Source organism: Grus americana, chromosome Z (genome assembly GCF_028858705.1).
Source record: "Grus americana isolate bGruAme1 chromosome Z, bGruAme1.mat, whole genome shotgun sequence".
In the NCBI taxonomy this organism is placed as follows: domain Eukaryota; kingdom Metazoa; phylum Chordata; class Aves; order Gruiformes; family Gruidae; genus Grus; species Grus americana.
In genome coordinates, this window is record NC_072891.1 from 16,480,063 (window position 1) to 16,502,232 (window position 22,170).

General features: G+C 37.6%; 1 protein-coding gene across 1 annotated transcript in view; it reads right to left on the minus strand.

Annotated features, from left to right (window-relative positions):
- The window catches only part of OXCT1 (3-oxoacid CoA-transferase 1), a 90,371-nt gene that overhangs the window by 19,390 nt on the left and 48,811 nt on the right, over window positions 1-22,170 (minus strand). The window contains exons 9-14 of the mRNA XM_054810405.1: window positions 19,664-19,775; window positions 18,881-18,975; window positions 18,169-18,217; window positions 14,959-15,031; window positions 14,115-14,190; window positions 224-313 (exon numbers count right to left, since the gene is read on the minus strand). Coding sequence (XP_054666380.1) covers window positions 224-313; window positions 14,115-14,190; window positions 14,959-15,031; window positions 18,169-18,217; window positions 18,881-18,975; window positions 19,664-19,775 — 495 coding nt within the window. The remainder of the gene's footprint in view (window positions 1-223; window positions 314-14,114; window positions 14,191-14,958; window positions 15,032-18,168; window positions 18,218-18,880; window positions 18,976-19,663; window positions 19,776-22,170) is intronic.

Below are 22,170 nucleotides of genomic sequence, written 5' to 3' on the forward strand. Positions count from 1 at the left end.
CAAACATCAAGTTAATATTTCATTTTCAGCATGGTGAATGATTCACATGCCAGAGGAAAGGCACCATACTCACCTAGCTCCCCTTTGCACCACCATAACTCACAGCAAAACTGTCAAATCCTCACAAAGTAGCAGAATGAATGTAAGATGTCTTCTTCTTCTTCGTCTTCTTTTTTTGGTACAGAACAAAACACTTAAATAGAAAGAAGCAGCAGAGCCTTACCTTGGCTGAATGCTCCATGGTGACAACCACTTTGGTCTGCGCACTGGATACCAGGTCCATAGCACCCCCCATTCCTTTCACCATTTTACCCTAAAATTAATTTTTTAATGGAAATATAACACTTTTACTATTAAATATATACATGTGTATATATATAGGCTGCAATGATAGCACAAGATATTCACATTTTCCTGCTAGAAAGCCCACCTATTTCATCACTGCTATAGTCAAACACTAACAGAGCTTCACCAGAGTGAAAACAGCTGTCTCATTCTAGGCTCTATATGATGCAAATAGAAAAATTATGAGTAGAATAAGGTTTCACTGGCTGGTACCCTGGGGTGTAACTTAAATGGGAGTAGTACCATTGGCTTAATGGCAGCCCTGACACTGAGGAGTGATGAATTCAGTTCCAATGGTTCTGACATTAGAAAAGTAAAGTGTTCATTCTCCTGTTGATATCAATGTCATTACTCAAAAGAAATCTTTGCTTATGAAATGTAGCAGCAAGAACATATGAGCACTCTCCACCTGCCTGTTTAGAAAGCCATGGCTTGTATCACTGTATCAGCACAAACCGATCTTTTTGTTCTATTCCAGATGTCTGTGGATGTCATTTCAGAACATGGACAAATACATGAATGTGGATCAGTATTCACTTCTGTCTGTCCCTCAAATCAAGCAATCCTTTCTGCCTCTGTGACTCATTCTTCTCTTAAAGAATGTCAGAATTGCATCTGCTATCACAGCAGCTGTATTATGGCTTGGTGTTCAGCTATCTCTATTTCTACTTTCCGTAATGCTATGGCATTCAACCTTTGCCTGCTTTTGCCACTTGAAACTAAACACATTTGATCATGGAAGGTAAGAGGTCCAGACTTGGCAAACTTCTGACAGAAAATGACCGTTAAATACAAAGTTCTATCAGTAGAACAGTCATTTCTGGACAGAAAGTGCTAGACCCCAAAAAAACCCCAAGGTAACAACCTCATATGCCACTCCAGAGTTGCTGAGGAGGACAGAAAGCAGAGTGGAACATCAAGCACCTGCATGATAGGGGAGGTTAGTAGGAAATAGAAGGCAAGGAATTTTACAGAATTTAATTTCTGTCTTAAGTGTTTTGTATTTTTTCTCTTTTGGTTATTATCTGTAATTAAAATAAGTTATGGACAGTAATACAATGTATGCTGGTTTATATATAAAACCTAAAAGTAAACAACTGGAAAACTTTGTAGTACAAAACTTCTTTTATGCTTCCTTTTATCAGCTATGTGATTCAGTACCTTACTAGTATCAATACTTACGGTTCATGATATATAACATATGGAAGAGATTTGTCTCATTAAGCTGCCAGGTCAGGCACTCATTGGTCTCTTGATCGTTATGGTCTCTTGATCATAATGAAGAGAATACACACACACCCCCCAAAATAAATCGTATTTTCTTACTGTTTGCGCAGTGAGGAATAAATCACATCTCTCTATATCTATAAACAACCCCTTTGGAATTTCTCAGGTCAGATTAATATTTAGTATTAATCAAATTAATTAACATTAGTACTAAATATTTCTTTGCAAATACAAACCCAAAATGGATGAGAGGATTTATCTCTGTCCTTAACTTCCTGGTACTACTCAGATCATTCTCCATCCTACCTGGAAATACAAAGCTCTTACAGAGACTGCAGTGACCTCTCACCTGCCAGCCAGAGGCTCAGTGACAAGATAATGCAGAGTAGCTGAGGACAATGGATTATCTCCCCAGTAACTCAGGATATGTTTGCATTGAGGATTATGCTATCAGTACACCTGTCCTGACAATGCCATTAGTTCATTTTCTAAGCCTTTTAGTTCTATTAACTAGTAAAGACCTACAGCCACTAGGAAATATCTGAAGAAGTGCGTGCTGATGAAGGACAATGACAAATCTAGTGCTGGAGAAGCTGCCACACAGGACTAAGAGAAGAGACTTCATCCCTTTCCATATGCAGAAGCAGGAAAACACAAGTTAACTTGAAGGAAGGACTTAGGGACCTTTAAATTGCTACATCTGCTCCTCCTCTTTAGGCAAACATACTCATCACTGTAGGGTGCCCAGTAAAGCAAAACAATTAAGCATTACCTTCAAACTAGCCAAGTAATTACATGCTTTTATTTTGAAGAATATCCCAACCGTAAGAGCTGTAAATCGCTCTCAGTGCACCTACCAAACCCCCACAACTTGCTCTTTCCCCCCCACTATACTGGCATAGGGGACAGCTGCATCCTAAACTTGAATTAAAATGCTTGAGACTGAAAGGTGATTCCCAAAAGACATTTTGTTCCTTTTTGCCTACGATAAGCATGCAGACTAAAACAGTTCTGATATTTATAAACACTGCACATTCACAAACAATAAGCAATTTCTGTTTCTTTTAAATTTTAATAGCATATTTAACTGCATCTGACATAAGTCAGACTGTTTTATTTGAATACTTTGCATGTAATACACAGTCTGTCATGAAAATAAATATTTTCTCCTCCCGAAGACCACTTGCAACAGCCACCTCTGCTGTGAAATCTCTGAAAAAAACCTAAATTTTGTTTACAGTGCTGAAGTGGGAACTATACATTTCACTTTAATAAAATGTAAATTTTCATTTATTTTTGTTTCAACAGGGCAAATTGCAGACAGTAAAACTGTTCACTCTTCCTTACTTGATAAGGCATTTAAGTGTAATGTTATAACCTGTACACAGCTCAATTCATTTGAACAATTCATAAAAAAAAAAAAAAGGAGGTATTTCAAATAAGCAACTGATAAAGTACATTTGCAGGTTTCCTGCTCCTTCTTACCATGTTGGTAAGGTCCAAGGTTTGCATGTGTGTGTCCCCCATTTATTGATGTAAGATCATTTTTATTAGTTCCCAATTACATTGGTGCCGCTTGCTTAAGAAACCAGAAGAAATGACTTAGTTCAATGGCAGAGCACTGGTAATCTGAAGTACTACTGTAATGCCCACTTCATCAGCAAGAGCTTGAAGTGAGAAGAAAAGTTTTTTGAATTAGCCATGCGCTTCCTGGGAGGTCCAATGTTGGTAATATTTATACAGAGGGTTAGGTAGAGGACAGAAACAAGCTGACAATTTCCTTGTAGCTTCTCAGTTACCATAAAAGCTCCATATTGCTGGGAAGAATTCTGCTTTTTCCCATTGTGCTTCATCAGCAGTTCTTCCTAAGTCCCAGTCCAAATAATCTTGGGATGCAACAGGTGGAAATTCATGGACCTGATGGATTTTTTTTTTTTCCCAATTAAGATAATCAGCTCTTCTGCTTCTTCAGAGCCATAAAACTACATAAAATTAGTGGAATTTCTTATAATGCCTACTTACTGCAAAATAATTCATTTTGTTATTGTGGTGATGGGGCATCTTTAAGAAAATATGTCAAAAGGGTACATCTTTTCATATTTTCATCTGATGTTTTCTTATCTGAACACATCTGAGTGGTCAAAATACAACAGTAAAGAGCCTGAGAAACCAATTTAGCCTAATAAACAGAAACCTTCGTGTTGGTTTGGTCGTGGCATCTAAGAAAATCTGCGGCAGTCCAGCAGAAGCTTTGAGTACTCCCAGGGGAGTGAGACAGTCAAGGTATTTTTTAGAGAACATGAAGTTTTTCCACAGTGGTACTGCAAGCTAGAAAGATGCTACAGCAAGTAGGAAACAATTTATAAGAAAATCTAAGCATACTAAAAAGAGGTGGCTGAGAGAAAAGAGGAAAACTCAGGAGCCTTCAAATACTATTCAGGTATTGAATCCACGCTGGTGTGTTACACCTTTCCTCTATACGCCCAAAGAGAAAGACTTTTCTTTCATAACTGAATTTTATAGTTACTCCCAAAATCATAGGTCAAAATGTATCTGAACTGATCTGGTTCTGTTATAAGAACATAATCTTTTGATACAAAAACATATCACATCAACAGTACAGCAAAGCAGATGCTAATAACGTGTTCAAGAAACAGTGAAAACTTAACAGTGGTAAATGCAGCCTTTGAAGGACTAGAATGCAGATGGAAATAAAAGCTTGAATAATTCCGTTTAAAACTGAGTATCAAAGGACAGCCAAGGTGAACATGTATACCCATTTGAAAAGAAACTGAGCTGCTTCCCTGTTAGGAGTCCTTGCCCATGTTGCCAACTGCCCTCATACTGTATTAACTAAATACAGTTTATTCTGAATTTTCTCTTTCCTTCCATTAAATAAAGAATACATATGCTTTACGCTATGCTCAAAGTTAGTAAAACCACTATTTCAAAAACTCTTACAGAAGATAATGAATGCTTCTAGTTTAAACTACAGTCCTCATGAAGGCTTCCCATTCAATCTGAATTTTCAGGCATCCCCCTGGAAGACCTTGAACGAGCTACCTAGGATGAGAGAGTAAAGGTTTTAAGAATGTCACTATGGTCTCTGATGGCCACAGACACAGAGTAGGTGACAGGCACATCCATCACCAGTCTCAGCTTCCGTATGAAAGGAAATAATTATATCATGCCAGGGACAGCTGCTAAAATTCAGAGCAACTGGAACAGTATGAACTCCACAAAGAAAAGCAGAAATGAAGGTAATGCAGTGGATACAAGATACTTCCATCACCGCTATCAATGGTGCTAACGCTGCAGTAGAAGGGATGAACTTAGGACCGCTTCAAAGTTTTCTGCTCTGCCCCTCTCCGCAGTGGTGTATCTGTACTACTAACATACATCAGTCAAACAGGTCTCCCCCTCCGTATAGGTACTGTTTTCACAGATGTGCCAGCTTCAAATGACATGTACAGCACAAGTAAGGAGGTCATCAGAGCCATATATAACTATTTAACAAAAACATCTCATCAAATGTTGTGGGGTTTGGGTTTTTGTTTGTTTGGGGTAGTGCATATTAGCACAGACCTTAGCTTTGTACAAAAAAAGATACCAATCAGAAGGTAATAGTAAAAAAATACAAAGGCATAAATCTAACTACATAAAAATGTAGATGACAATCCTTTATCCATTGCTAACAGTCCTGTCCAGTCTTTAAAGGAAAGGTACATTTATAGTTGATTCTAAAATGAAAGCCACAACTCTTCCAGATTTCATTTCCTCAGTGAAAAACACCTGATGAAGACTGTATCAAAAAAGATGGATAAAGCTGAAGATTAAGTGTTCTGAAATATACTTCCTTGTCCTATTTTCCACTGATTTTACATCCTTATATGGCACAATTATAGAATTATTGTAATTATACTGTCAACTATGACAGCTACATTAGATTTTACTTTGAGAGTATGACTGAATAAACATTACCAAGAAACACTGAGAAATCATTAATGGGATTTTTGAATCAGTAGAGTTGATAATGCAACAATACAACAAAGAGTTAATATGGCTGAATGCAACAAAGCTAAGCACACTCTACATGCGCAGAGTGAAGATATTTTTTAAAGGATGTACAAAATATTTAGTAGTTTGGCTTAGCCATACAGAAAATGACCTGATTTTCAAGAATGCTAACCAGATATCTCCTAACAGACATAATGAAAAGCAAAATTAAAAAGTAATTATAATTTTTGAAAGAATGGAACATAAGTTCTTGAGTGACAGACACTTCTTGGTAAAATTTATTAATAACTCTTCCCTAAAATGTAGCATACACAAATATGTGCACTAACTGTATTCATATTTTTACTTTCCATAACGAGAAAATTAAGGCAGCATAAAATACGTGCAAAGAAAGTTGGTCTAATTTTATTCCTTTATTCTCCCATAAAACTAACTTGAAATAACTGTTGGCAAGAGATTCAAATGACTGAGTGAAATTCAAATGAATACACTGAGAAACTGCATCTCCGGAGCAACTCAAAACAGTCTGTGACATGCTTCATTGGAATGGATTTGCTTTACAGTGATGAATGCCATTTCAGTGTAATGGGGCAGTTAAGCCTCCATTTACCTTTGCATACCCTTTCCAAAACACACAGCATAGCGTGCAATAATTAAATATTATTGCCAACATAATACTAGTCTCACTTGAAAGTGATGGTTCCATATCGTAGTCACAATTGTTACCACTAATCCACAGATCAGGAGTCTTTTGACATGTGCTTGTATTTTTGAGACAGCCAGAATTTCTTCAGCTGCTCTCATTATACAGATGCCTAACACATAGCTTCCACTTCCCACATTGAAAATTTAAGAGTATGGATAAAATACCAGCAGTGAGCTCCTACATTCCTTCCATGCAGTCTGAAGAGAAAGAAACACAAACAAAATTGATAGAAAAAGCCCTCCAAAAGGCTGAAGAAGTAGAGCTAACACAAAACTCTCCCTTTGAGGCTCCAGGACTCTTCCAATGGTGGTAATTATGTGCCACAAGAACTCTGAGGGGCTTCCAGGGCCATGTTTGTTGGGAGGGAAGCAGTAAGCTGATACGCTACTGTAGGCTTCCTTCCAAGACACATGTCTGCAAAAACCTAGTATCTCTGCATATTAAAATAATATCCCATTGAAATGTAGATTGCCAAGGAGACTCTGGGTAACTGCATGTCCTGTTATTCGCCTTTATCCAACTACTGCTGTATAAGCCCTAATCAGTCATGTACTAGAGAACTTCACATTACTACTAAGAGAAACCTAGTCATTGAACATAATTAACCTGCAAATTTTCTATTAATACAGAATTTAGCTAATTTGTAATGCTTAATTCATTTTATGGTTAATAGTTAAAGTATGTTTCTCAAAATTTCTTGCAATGCTGTACAACTTGGAACAAAACGCTGACAGTTTGATGCACTCAGTGCAACAGAAATACTAGAAGAGTTAGTCTATTTGGATACAAAATGAAAATAAGTCTTGTGCAAAGATACTCCTATTCAAGCAAAGTGGCAAATGGCCTGCAACAAGGCTCCTTGGAGAAGACCTAGAGTGCTCTCAGGCATTCAGGGATACATGTTGTTTCTCCCATCATTAAAAATGATAATTTCAAATCAGAAAAGCTCTTCCTGTGGAGCTCTCTGCTCTCTGGTTTGGCACTACAAATAATAATTAAAAACAAAAGCAAAAATCCCTCCCTTAGTCACATACTCAGCTGCCTCTGCCAGTTTACTTTCATTTTAAAAATGTCTCCACCAATGAACGTGCAGTTCATCTTATGTTTGAAATGTCCAAAACTTGCAAAAGATGCACTTTGAACCTCTGTAGAAAAACTACCAATAATGTATAAAATTATGTTGCTAAAGTTTTAGGTTATACTGACCTCTACAGATAGTAAAATAGAAGAGTACTAAATGTGAGTTGGGTTTCCTTGTTTTCTTTTCAGATAATCTTTGAAAAAGCTTAGAATTTTTGTATCGTTTTCTTTCCATTTATTTCATTATTAACACTTTAATCCTGTAGCTTTGGCTACTCCAAGTCAGAGTATTAAAAATTAAGGCTGCTGCTTCAAAAATTCAAGGATTATTTATTTATTTTTTCCAAGAACGATCCAGATTTATGTATCCAAACTGCATCACCCTGCACAAATTACATAACCCTCTTCCTCAGCCCTGTAACTGCATTACTTTAGCTATCAAAACATTAATTTTATAATCCAGCAGAAGAATATACAAAGCTAGAGTTAATTTTCTTGCTCAAAATTGTATTTGGTCTATATTGTTTGTAGGGAATAGAGATGTTAAAGAGTATCAGTCCCAGTATCATCCTTGACACTGCTGCTTGTTAACTGAACTGCTGGCCACTAGGCTTTGAGCCTGGTAATTTAGGAAATTGCCAGCTTCCTTGGCAGCTTTGCATGTATCCTTTCTGCCCTCACGGACTTACACACATCCAGTTTACTTAATCAGTCCTCAGTCCTCTTCCATGTTTGGTACTACCCACCATCTACCAAATTCTACCGCTAGCCATAGAGACCCTGCCACTAAAGTATAAGGCAAAGATGATGAATACCTCAGCCTTTATCCAGAATCATAGAATCATTTAGGTTGGAAAAGACCTTTAAGATCACCAAGTCCAACTGTTAACTGGTGCAAAGTCCACCACTAAACCACATTCCTAAGCACCACATCTACATGTCTTTTAAATACCTCCAGGGATGGTGACTCAAACGCTTCCCTGGGCAGCCTGTTCCAACGATTGACAACCCTTTTGGTGAAGAAATTTTTCCTAACATCCAATCTAAACCTCCCCTGGCACAACTTGAGGCCACTTCCTCTTGTCCTAGCGCTTGTTACTTGGGAGAAGAGACCAACACCTACCTCACCACAACCTCCTTTAAGGTAGGTGCAGAGAGCGATAAGGTCTCCCCTCAGCCTCCTTTTCTCCAGGCTAAACAACCCCAGTTCCCTCAGCCGCTCCTCATAAGACTTGTGCTCTAGACCCTTCACCAGCTTCATTGCCCTTCTCTGGACACACTCCAGCATCTCAATGTCTTTCTTGTAGTGAGGGGTCCAACACTGAACAAAGGACTCGAGGTAAGGCCTCACCAGTGCCGAGTACAGGGGGATGATCACTTCCCTAGTCCTGCTGGCCACACTGTTTCGGATACAAGCCAGGATGCTGTTGGCCTTCTGGGCCTCCTGGGCACACTGCTGGCTCATCTTCAGTTGGCTGAAGACCAACACCCCCAGGTCCTTTTCTGCCAGGCAGCTTTCCAGCCACTCTTCCCCAAGCCTGTAGCATTGCATGGGGTTGTTGTGACCCAAGTGCAGGACCCAGCACTGAGCCTTGTTGAACCTCATACAGTTGGCCTCGGCCCATCGATCCAGCCTGTCCAGATCCCTCTGTAAGCCTTCCTACCACCAAGCAGATCAACACTCCCTCCCAACTTGGTGTCATCTACAAACTTAGTGAGGGTGCACTCGATCCCCTCATCCAGATCACTGATAAAGATATTAAAGAGAACGTGGCTCCTTCCAGTAGCTCCGAGCTAGTAGCTACGGGCTGCTCTGCTCTGGCCTGTCTGCCCTACTCCATGGCCATGTCCTCAGCATTTCTCTTCCACCTCTCTTGGACACATTCTCCCAGCTGCACTCTGTTCCTAGGGGCTCCTCAGAAATTTGCAACCTCCTTCTCCTTTCCCTCCCCAGAAACCCTCTTGTTAGTTGGAGAAATACCAAAGGGAGGAAGACAAAAAGCCAGGAAGTAATAGTGCTTAATGGAATAAAACTACCAATAAATGCCAGTGTTTAGGAAGTAACTTCTACCTAAGCAAACAGCATCGTTTATTGCATGTGCTTAAAATATTCTCACCCTCTTCTTCCTTTACTCATGGGATTTTCGTCTCCATTAGAAATTAGCAGATAAGAGCAAAGAAAGGGCTGTAATTATTGCAATGAGCCTTCCTTATCTCATTTCCTAATAATAAGTGCAAGTAAATACGCACATGCATGCACTAGGACTGAAGTGTTATCAAGCTCTTATGGGACAGAAAGGATAGCTTCATGATGGTACTTATTTGAATCACGAAATTTAGAGTTATTACTTGCCTCTGAAATAATGGCAAATACCATCAATTCAAGAACCCAAAAGCTACAGTGTATAAGGAATATTTAAACCAAACCTGAACGAAAAATATTGCAATAAAATACAGCTTAAAGTTTCCTTCCACTATGAGCTTTCAGCAAAGTTGATCTTTGTATCACCCCACACAAATCTCTCTCATAATTCAACTTAACTGACGATAACGTATCATCTTATTTACAGGAAAAGCAGAAAGATATGAATGCGTAAGTGCTGGTAAATCCCATTTTAAAAATCTGTACTGTAGAATAGTAATAACACATCAGTAAAGCAGATTAAGAATCATCTGACCAACGGATCTCAAAACAAAGTACCCAAAGGGAAATGACTGCTGATTGGAAAGGCTCCTGGCTGGATTTAGGGAGTGTCATCAGGCATATTTACTCACAAATAACTACAAACTCACTGCAAAAGAAATTTGCAGACAGCCAAAGGTTAGTAAGAGTGGCAAGTAAGGACAGCAAAAAGTCACAGGAACACGTGGTGTATACTAGTAAAAAAGGTAACAAGAAGACAAATAAAAATCTACTCCAAGTTGTATTTTATACTTTCCTGCTCTGAAAACTTGTTATTCATAAATTTGGGGCTGAACAAAATAGACAGGCATCTTCATAAGCAAAATAAGCAATTACAAATATGGAAAATACCCTTGATATGGATGCAAAATTAAAATCAGCATCTTCTAGAGAACATAAAGTACTGAAGGAAGGAATATGTAAGTCTGCACAGTTTTGAGAAAAACAGAATACAATCTAAGCTTAAACATTTCAGGAAGTATGTTTGTAAATGAACCTGTTTTATTAATGCAAAATGCTGACTTCACCTTTTGATAGTTCAGATCTCGAAAAACAAGTCAGTCACAAAAACTGTCAGTGAAAGAATTTCAACATCATGATCAGAAAAATGAGTTTCATTTCTCTATGGCAAAAAGTATTCTGAAAGGAAGTAAAAAGTGCACAAAGCTATTGGAAAAGTGAGTACTACTTGGTCTCTGAAAGCATTGTGTGGTATTGTAAATATTATTTGTGCCTGTGGTGACTGTGAATGCAGTGGTTTTGTTCAGTCTAAGTCTAGACAAAAGCTAACGCTGAGTTAGCTGAGTGGAGGTCAAAATAAAAATAAAAAGGAAATATAGCACAACGGGCTTTAAAAACAAACAAACAGAAAAAACCCATCCCAAGTAAAATGAAAACAAGAAAAAAAAAGTCATTAATTGCTCCAGCTTATACCATTGCTTTTCAAGAATGAATGCTCTAGTGAATAGCTTTTAGATTCAGCACAGATGCAACTGCATGAAATTTTATATCCTGAGATACCAATATGGTCAGTTGAAATTACTAGGATTTTGTAGCGTTAAAATATATCCACTGATGATTCAGGAGTGCCTTTTTTCAAACATTTCAGCTTTGTGAGCTATCACTAGAGGTGTATTTTTGCTGGTTTAACAGGAATACTTTAGAGCAGGCATCTTTATTTATTACTTGTTCACTTGCGTATTTTGAAGAATGCTTCTCTTGCCCTTCAACTTACAAAAGCAACAAAAAAGGAAACAAAGCTATTTTTCCTACCGAAAACTCAACCCACCCCCTTCTGCTTTCTAATAGGTCTTTCAGAAACAGGTTGAGTGAACAGAAGGCTTTAGCAGGTGCAGGAACATTTAACACTGCTTTTGCAGGACTCAAGGATTGTCAAAGAAGAAAATCTCAGGAGTTAAGTAATCTTTAATATAAAGGATAGTCTATTAACACATTTATACAGTGACTTTAATTTTGCAGAAGTATAAAGAGAATGTCAGCCTAAGGCAACTCAGCTAAACAAAACCTAGAATTTATCCGACTATTGAATAAAAAGATGCATAGATTAAAACTATCTTGAACTGTGCCTATTAGAAAATCTGTACACACAATTTTAAAAAAAATAATTGAGTTTATACTATAACAACTTACCTTTAAATATTTTTCTAGTCTATCTTCAAAATTTTGACAGAGAACATAATAGTTAAGAACCATTTTTAAAAGCCAGTATGTAAGCAAGTAATTTCTACTTGTTAATGTGAAGGAAGTGCTTTCACAAAAACAGAACGACTTCATCCAGTAAAAGAAAAGAGTAGTTCTTAGACTGACATGAAGGAAAAAATATCCCACTCAGCTTCTAAGTGCATATACCTGCAGTACTTGCCTGTTACTGTTGATTACTTACATTTAGTCACATCAATCATATGAAAAAAATACAGTTTACTAAGCGTAAGGTTTTTTAAGTTAACTATTTAAAGTATATTTAGGTTTGGGTGAATTATCACACCTTTGAGATACAGAGCCATGGATAAATAAGGTGAACTCCAATTTCAGTTACCTGAGGTTTCAACTCCTTTAAAACTTACACTATCATACTTTTGCCTTGGCTCAAACATCAAATGTAGGGTTAAAAACATAATTTCATTTATCCCTTATATTTCAAAGTGTGTGTGGGGTCCTCTGTAAAGGCTGGTTTCATTATTTTGGATTCTAATGACAAGTTCTTGTAACTCAAGACAAAAAAAGAAATTGGAATTGGACAATGCAAGCTAACCAGTATTACCTTAATGTAAATCATACTTGGACTCCTACAGTACATCTGACCATCAGATTATGTTTAAAACAGAGAGTTCTATCAAAAGACATAAAACAGTAATAGAAGGTTAAGTGCACCATTTTCCAGCTCAATTAGAAATGAAAGATGGGGAAAAAATTGAATAAAAGAAAAAGCTTTTTGGACATAGAAGCTTCTTTGTTTAAAAAGTGGTTATGGAACTGGGGGAAGATCTTTCTGTGAAAGCTTTTTTTTTTTCCTCTTTGGTCAAAATGCAGCTTTTTACTCAAATGGTTCTAATATACAGAGTTTGTAGAGGCTATTTTGTTCTTACTCTGTTTCCCTATTTGAAGTACACTAAGACAGCACATAGGGACATGGTTTAATGCCAGACTTGGCAGTGTTAGGTTAACGGATGTACTCCGTGATCTTAAAGCTCTCTTCCAACGTAAAGGATTCCATGATTCTAAGAGCACACACAAGATCCCAGAGTGATGCACTATCAGCAGCATTAATTTTCAGACCTCATTTTTCACAATATTAACTGGATGACACTGCAAGTAGAAGAGAGTCTTGAAAAAGCTAACACTTGTATCAGTGGGGTCTGAAAAGATCTAGCCAGCACTAGTCTGTCTGTTCTCAGTTGCGTGACCATAAAACCAGGTTGTGTTTTAAATACATCTAAGGAAGACTGTTTTCTTATGGATTCATCTCCTATGTGACATATTCCAACCTAGCCATAACCCCTTCACATCCCCTACAATCACTCACACAGACACCTGGAATAGTCCTGCAGACAAACCTTTCTCCCATGTCTGCGTGTACAGACCCTGTCTTTGTCCCCTCTTGCTAAAAGCAGCTTAGACTCCAGCCACCACTCCACAACTTGTGCGCTCACAGGCCTGCTGGAGAAGTCACACAGACTGCTGGGCTCAACTAACGCTTCTCGAAGAGACAGCACATTCATTTGGGTTTTTCTCCTTCTCTACCCAGCCTGCAGTTTTGAAAGACTTTCCCGAGACCTTTAGCACTGCTCAGACAGACAGAAATATGCCTCATTACCTTAAACCAGGCTAAAAAAAAAAATTGTTTCTAGACGTCTCTGATACAAATCGTATCAGAAAGTACCACATCGGAAGACACTGAAAATCTCGAATTTGTAAACCATGTGAAAGATATGTATGTTGATTAATGTTAAAATGGAAACTGTGTTCAAAGAATGGCTTAATGTCATCAGCTGCCTAAATAATACTGGGATTAGCTTATATTTCTGTGGTTGAAAACTGCAGGACTATTCAGGTAAATACAACAGTATTGCTTCCTTCTAGATGTATTTAAAATGGCAATGCAATGATCCTTTCACAGGAACACTGAGAAAAAATAATGCACACTTTTTTCATAATTTTATGATGAGCTACATACAGGTACAACTGTACAAGAGTTGTCACTCTCAAGAAAAAGCATCAGTCCTCAGCAAAAAAAGTGATAGCTGAAAGGCACAGACCCAAGAGGAAGGCAAAAGGCTTATATAAATCATGTTTAGCTTTTCACAATGCTTAGGACAAGTATAATTTTAGAGGGCTGACTCCTGATAACCAATTGCTTGGTGCCAGCAGTACACAAGAAAACTTGTTAAACTTAATGCTGTATATATCTTCTTTTTTAATGCTTTGAGCTTCACAACTCCCATTCTGCTTCAGCCCTTTTCTCCTTTGCAGGACCCTCAGCTACATTTATATTATCCTAAATATGGTGCAGCGAGAGTAGTACAAACATCTACTTACAGGAATCATCCAGTTGGCCAGGTCACCGTACTTAGACACCTGCATAGCTCCAAGCATTGTCAAATCAACATGGCCTCTGGCAACAGAAAGTGTGTAATTAGCGTATCATGTTCATGTAACAGCCCACAAATCTTAACAAGCTTTTGTTCACATTCTCATTACATCAATATAAAAACAGTGGCATACCACAGAGGTAGCAACCATTTTGTCACATGCGTAGTTGTTTTTTCTCCCATCTAGATGTATTGCTGATGCAAATTTTTCTGTCTGCCTACTGAGCCTCAAAAATGTTATTACTTTTGTCTGGTTTTCGTTAATTGCATGCACAGTCAATCAGCTCTGAACTCATACTTTTAAGTGCACTCCTTCACGTATTTACATGCACTCATTATCTTTTCAGAGCCATTAGGATTTAGTGTTTGTTTGCATCCAACCTCCTTCCCGAAAAACAAACAAAAAACAGGTGCAGACGGTGAATTTCCATTAGGGAGGTGGAATGAGGATCACAGTTGCAAGCTGAGCAAAGAGAATATACAGAGTGCACGTACAGATTAGATACTTGGAAATGACCAAAAAGTAGTTGTTAAAACATAGTTATAAATGTGTTTATATATGGCCAGGTGGTAGTAGACACGAACATCACTACGGTATCTATTAGTTACAGTGTTTTTCTATTTCCAATAGCTAGACCTAATCCTCTGTAAACCATCACTGATTAAGTCCATGATCATTTTACAGGTTGTTAAATGCTAACCACATTTCAAAGAATTACTAATGAGTTCAGTCACTGACTCAGTTTATTCTTTTCATGTTTCAAAAGATCAGGGTTTGTGTTGTTACATACCCTCTTATCATTGCAAATGATTCATCGCTAGAGAAATAGGAAGAACCTGGAAGAACAGTGACTGTCTCCTTACCTGTAAAAGAAATAAGCTACAGTATGTATGGTTTTTGTCTCTTTGACAAATGAAGTTACAGCCATTAACCAAGAAATAAGGAGTTTTTTATCAAATTCCTTTGGATTCTGTACAACTATGGACCTGATTACACTTACTATGTCACATGTAAACCTAATCAATCATAATGAATTGTGAAGCAGTTTGTTACAGTTTCCAATGATAGGATTGCTTGCTCTTTGACCACCAGCAGTTCCAGGCAAGACAGCACTGACACCAGAGACTACGAAATCTCTGTGGACTTCAGCCTTCTGCTCTATCCACAGAAAAAGTGAGACGTAACTCTCTTTTGAAACAGAGTAAGAGCATCTTCAGGAGACTGGGGGGCTTGCAAGAAAGAGCAAACAGACAGACAGAACAATCTAGAGTGATAATGATGTAGAATACAGAAACATAAATTACAGATCTAGTCTACTCTTGCTTTGCTGAAGTGCACAAGAAAATGTGGTTCTGTGTGCTGTACTCTTCTCTGCACAGTGTTTGGGTCAATCAACAGAGCACACATAGAAGTGTCTTATTTTGACTCTCTCCAGAGCTCGCTCTTTCCTCTCCTGCCAGCACTCTGATTCAGTCTAAGCAACAACCACGTGTACAGAGTGCCTCTGGCAAGACATAGGAAACACAGCTGAAGGTGAAATTAATATATATATATGCCAAAACATTGTACAGAAATAAAATTCTGTCACACAAAGTAGTATAGAATTAAGGTCATACAAGCGATCTTGCAGTCAGACCATAAGAATTCACCGTGCTAACATCCAGACCTTCTGAGACTGCCTGGATTGTCTTTCCCTACCAGGCACCCACCCAAGGCAGTGGAAGAGACAACACAGCTTGCAAGCAGTAACATGGAGCAAGAACCCTGGGATAAAGTGACAAGCCATGGCAACGCTGAGAAGAAAGGGACACATGCTGAGGACCACAGAGTAATGTAACAAGAGCACTGTATTACACACTGCTTGAAAATGCTCTTAAGAAGTCAGTACTTGTAAATATTTCTGCTGTAAGACAGAAGTCTACCTTCCAATGACAGTGAAAATAAACTTCATGGGAGACACTCAGAAAATGTGACAAACAAAAAACCTATACATATTTCAGAGAAATACAATTACATTTGCAGCTAAAAACTTGAAGAAAGCCCAAACCAGGGGTATATTTTGAAAATGTAGACTTTGGGGGCTAATACTGGACCATTCCAGTCAATGAATGCGAACAGAATTAAATCCTAGTCCTTTGCCATTTAGCTTCTGTTTTCTTCACATGGTTTTATAAATTTGGCTGGAAAGCACATAGAATGGTCTTAATCCAGCTATGTGTCAGTGGGATTTAGCAGCTTCTGAATGTTTCAGCAATGACAACAATAATAATTTTGGTGGTAGAGCTGAGGTTTACCTATCCTGTGTCCTGTCTACTGCAGCTTCAGAGGAAGATGTGAAGGTGCTTAACACTGAATTCCCAATACTAGAATAATCTGATTCTCTGTTGCATTCTGACTTCTTATGTTAGCTTCATCCCTGCAACATTATCTCTTAAAAAATATTTATCAAGCATAAAAAACAATTCAAGATCATCTTGACATCCATATAAAAACACAATGATTTTTCACACATTTGTCAAGTTCTTGGGTATTTTTTCCACCATCACTCTGTTAACATGTTCATTTCTAATGCATTCACACTAGAACTTAAATTCTAATGTGCGTGCATATCATTTCACCTTTTATAGTAATTTTTTAATTGTAAATATTCTTTTCTTTCCAGTGACCCCTTCAATATTTATTTTAAAAAACCCAAACACAACACCTCAATTTCAGTTCAAGCATTAACACAGCTCTCATGTGCCTCTGACATTTTCCTTCATACAGTGTATCACAACAGCTACCTAGCTACTGGTGAAATGCTGAACTCAATTCCTCAATAATTTCTTATTTCAAATCAGAAGATGCCCTTAAACAACTCTTTATTTAAAACATAATAACAATAGCAGTATGATAATGGCAATAACATAGCAGTATGATAATGGTATCAATTAGCTAAGTGAGGTAGCAAATGGTTCAAGTCAGTGAACAATTGCGGGACTGCATGCTGATATTAAATTTAAAAAACTTATTTGATGTCAGTGCATTATCTCTGACTTTTCAGAGTTTAATTGTACTTGCTAACAGCTGCTGAGAAAGGTACTGCCTATATAAATATGTACATACACACACGTGTATGTCTGTATATCAATATATAAATAAAAAATATAAAATGCATAGGTTTTCCATATGAAAAAAACAACTCTAAGATGTCAGCTATTGGTCTATAACCTATACCATTAACATCAATGAGAATTTATAAGGTGCCAAGGCACCTTCTGTTTGTCACAATGCAATATATAGGTATAATTTTACATGAAAACAGAACACACACAGGCACAACTTTCCATGAAGAAAACATAAATCAGACAGATGCCCTGAACTGTGAAAAGCTTAAGTTTTTACATTGCATGGCTGCTTCTGAGGTGAAATGCCCCAAAGCAGCTGGGCAAAAACAGTATGTGAGAACCGGCATTCCATTCTGAAGAGGCAAAAGCCACCTGCAGCAGAGCCCTCCAGTGTGCCGGGTCCAGTTTGGGGAGCTCTTTCCTCCTGCCCTGGCCACCAGTCCCTCACCAAATGCAAATGAGTCGCATTCCTGGCAACTCACTAGCCAGGTATAAACCAGACCATTGCACACAGGACATTTTAAAACACGTCCCACACATAAATCATTGAAAAACATTTTCTAGAAGACACAAAGTGGAAAATAGCAGGAAAACAAATCCATATTTGCATATAGGCTTCACAAAACAATCTAATTTCTGAAAAGGAAGATTTGATCCTTTACTGCCTGGCCTGGAAGACAGGTTTCTTCAGTAGCTACTCAAATGCATCAAAGCATAAGCTCTCTAGCATCTTCATTGATCAAAACCAACCTTCACTTAAAAGAAGACAAATACATTAATATTTGTAAGTAAATAAAACAAGAGTCTGGGTTCAAACACTGAATGAAAAAAAATTTTTAGATTAACAATGAATAATCATTTTCCATAAGTTAAATTTATTTAAAAGATTTTACCTGCATTAATCAGGTCTGGATCTACTTCATTTTCAAGTGGATAAGGACCCTGACAACAACACAGACATATGTCAGCTTTATATTAAAATACCTTTGAGATACCATTCATAACTGCTTTATTATTTCTAATGCTTATTACTAAAAACAGATAATCACGGACATGCATTTTTTTTATCTTTAGCAGAACAACATCCCTGACAATACTAGCCATATCAGGACCAATGGACATATTGTTAGAGGCTGTTAGAATTACTAAATAACCATGAAGTGGGGCTTTTGTTTGGTTTGGGGTTTTGTTTGAGTTTGTTTATTTGTTTCTAACCAAAGTGACAGACGTTTTTCAGTGAAAGGTATGTTGGTGCAATTCATAAAGCCATACAACAGTGAAAATAATACTCACTTTAAGCTTTATTTAAAATTATGTTTGATAAGGCTTACAAGACTTGGTCTTGCAAACTATGGAAGGTTCTAACTGCTTCCAGAAACACATGTGCTTAAGAACATACTTGGCAAAGTAGTACTATAATCCTGAAATGAGCATTTCCTTAAAAACTTTACTGCACTACAATGAGAATTTTATGATCATGCAATATGGCATATACTTGGATATGATTTTTAGTAAAATTATAATCAAGTTGGGGGTGGGCAAGGAATAAAACCCAGGCCCAGCAAGGTAAGTACACTGCTGTAAGTGACCAAGATATATTCTTACCAAGCCCAGGACTCCATTTTCGCTCTGTAAGTGAACAGTTATGTCTGGACTGATGAAGTTACTGGCCAACAGTGGGATTCCAATACCCAGATTAGCTGAAGAGAACTGGTTAAGGCACAAACAGGAACACACTTACTCAGGAACACACTTACTGCATACTAATAAATTTTATAAAGTTATCATTGTACTATGATTAGATTAGAACTGTTCTCTCCACAAACACTTTCATTTTCAGTTAGATGCCTCATATTTGTGATGAATTATTTTGCTATTTGGACTGCCTAATTGCATTCTGTCAAATGCTTTACATGAGGGTGGTGAGGCACTGGAACAGGTTGCCCAGAAAAGCTGTGGATGCCCCATCCCTGGAAGTGTTCAAGGCCAGGTTGGATGGGGCTTTGGGCAACGTGGTCTAGTGGAGGGTGTCCCTGCCCGTGGCAGGGGGGTTGGAACTAGATGATCTTTGAGGTCCCTTCCAACCCAAACCATTCTATGATAAAAACCCCACAGTGCAAGTAAGCTTAATTTCCAACGTATGCAACTTTTTCAAGAAATTCTTGCAAAACATTCAACTGCTAACAAACTCTCCAGATATGCCTGGGTAAAAACTCCAGGTACTGTGTCTTAACATCCCATCTATTTCAACAGGGTTTTAATAAAATGAGAGAATCCCAGGCTCTGGGAAAGACAACGAGCATGGTAATTAACCTGTCTTAAACAAAACAGCTGCGGTTGTTATTCTAGTGAGTTGTCACTTCAACCTACGGCATGGCTGAAGGATACCATACATGCCATCCTCAAACTCTAAAGCAGCTCGTCTGATGATCCTCTCCCTCATGTTGTCTCCTTGTTTTTGTTTGGCTTTTGAGTCTTCAGGCTTTCGGATTGATAAGCGCTGTAAAAGAAGTAGTAATCATAAGTAAAGATTAGAATCCAGATTCTTGCTTCTTAAGATACAAAAGCCTGATTTATGATTGCACTGAGATACTTGGTCTAAGAATAATGTTATTTATCCATCTTCTACACAAATTGACCTTTTATTCTATCAGTTCAAGCTTATCTAAGCCAATGGAGTCATCAAATATCTGCAATGATAGCCTTAGAGTAAAATGTTATTTCTCTGTATTGACAAGGCTGAGAGAATATGTGATACATAGACAACTGGTTCAGAAGGCATCAAGCATTAGTGCAAATACTAGCAAGTCTGAGATTCATTACCCCAGAGATACCTAAATTGATTTGTAAAATGTCAGCCTAAAATACAAATACTGCTCTCTTCCTGCATTCATTCAATACCGTGGTGCTATTCTAGATTTACATGCATGAGACAGACAAATGCCAGTCATCTAAAGATATTGGGAGCTAAGCAACTAAGTTTTCAAACATAAATCTGTAAAATCTTTCATAAATCTGCTTGAAGTTGTTTCCTGAGATTTCCTGGCCTTAAGCTGATGCTTTCTAAATCACATGTAAGTGAAAATGCCACCACATTCCAGAAGTTTGTAAGATCTTTTTTGTAAATTATTGTTTACATAGATTATGGTCTTTGTGCACCTCTTCCATGCATATAAAACTGCTCTGGGCAACATCATGTCACGCCAACATGTCTTCACATCCTCTCCTACTTCATGCCATAATGAACACATAAGGCAAAATTATCCTCTGTTCCTTTTCATCACCACAAAAGAATTTTTGCAGTGTCTTTTTTCCCCATGCTGGGAGCCACTTTCCTCTTAGGCAGTCAGAAACAGTATCAATCCTCTTGAATTTCCTAGCAACCTTCTTTTTATGCCTTGGCTATTTTCCCTAGAATTGCTTCACTTACAAGTTAGGGAAAAAGTAAGAACAATCACAGAGGGTTTTGCTGCAGCAAAGAGAAGGTTGGATAGAAAGTATGACTTGCACTAGAGGGACCACATCTAAGCCAAATTAAGTAGGAACTGCTATTTAAAGTAAGAGTTATGACAGACTAGCTTCTCTTTACTCTCTTTATTCTTCATCTCTCCTCTTACCACTTATCATACTCAACATTTTCATATGTACAGCTGCATCCTTCATATATAACCATTTATGGAATAGTAAATAAATCTGCCATTTCTTTCCTCTACTTCTATTAATGAGAGGCACCACTGCCAGAATTATAAAATTACACAAACAAAATTAATGTCTTACAACTTTGCTGTGCAGCTGATAGTAGCTTACCCCCATCATCACTTCCTTTTTTCCTTAAGCACACAGGGAAGAGGACAGTTGACTAGGTAGGTATATTCACATATGCAGCCGAGCCAAAGAAAATCAGGTGTTTGCATAAAGGTCTTCCCTGGACAAAGAGTCACCTCTTCATCCAATGCCAAACGGCAATAAGAACAGCAGTTTAATAAATGTAAAATGGATTTCTCTCAAGAAAGGTAAAAGCTTTTCTGTGAGGTATTGCACCCATTCAGAATAAGGAAACAGACCATTAATTGCAGTCTAACACAACATGCCCAGAAAAAGAAAAAAAAAAGAAAAAAAAAAGAAAAAAAAAAAAGAAAAAAAAAAAGAAGAGGTTTGACACATCTGTTTCCAGTCAAATACTCAACAACATGCAATATGCTTTTGCAGAATGAACAGATGGAAGGGAAAAAAAAAGCTTTTAACCTTAACATTCATAGAAGAGTTTACCTAGAGAAAAGGCCTTGTATGACTTTCTAGGACTCTGTGACATGATTTCAATAACAAAAGTTTAATTATTACAATTCCTTTCTGCACTTCTTTTTTCAAGATGGTTTTTTCCTTGCGTCACATATCTCCCCCTCTACCAGCTCTTCTGATGACATTTTGAATAATTCCCACCTCCAGAATAGGGAGACACAGAAGAAATACAGAATCTTCAATTGCACTTTAAGAGCATTGTCACATCACCAAAATGAATATAGGGACATAGCTTCAGTGAGGCAGAAGAAACAAAGAAGAACAATTACATAATCATTATTTTCGTGAATGTTTTCAGTGATGGAATATTATTGCTGCAATTTTTAATAGCTATTGATGTCTTTTATTCAGACCAGAAATGCCACTGACTAAAAAAGTTCCTGATTAGAGAAAAGAAAGGTTCCAGGACCTTTGCAATGTAATGTTAATTCAATACATGGCACAAAAGGGACCAAGACTAGCCCTATGTGCCCCTGTCAAAAGCTCTCCAGTAGAAAAGAAAGCATCTAATTGTAAAAGTCAGTTCTTAGTCTAGATGTTCCCCTTGTATCTACAAAAGGTGAACTGAGAGGAGGAAGGAGAATGAAGTAGCATTT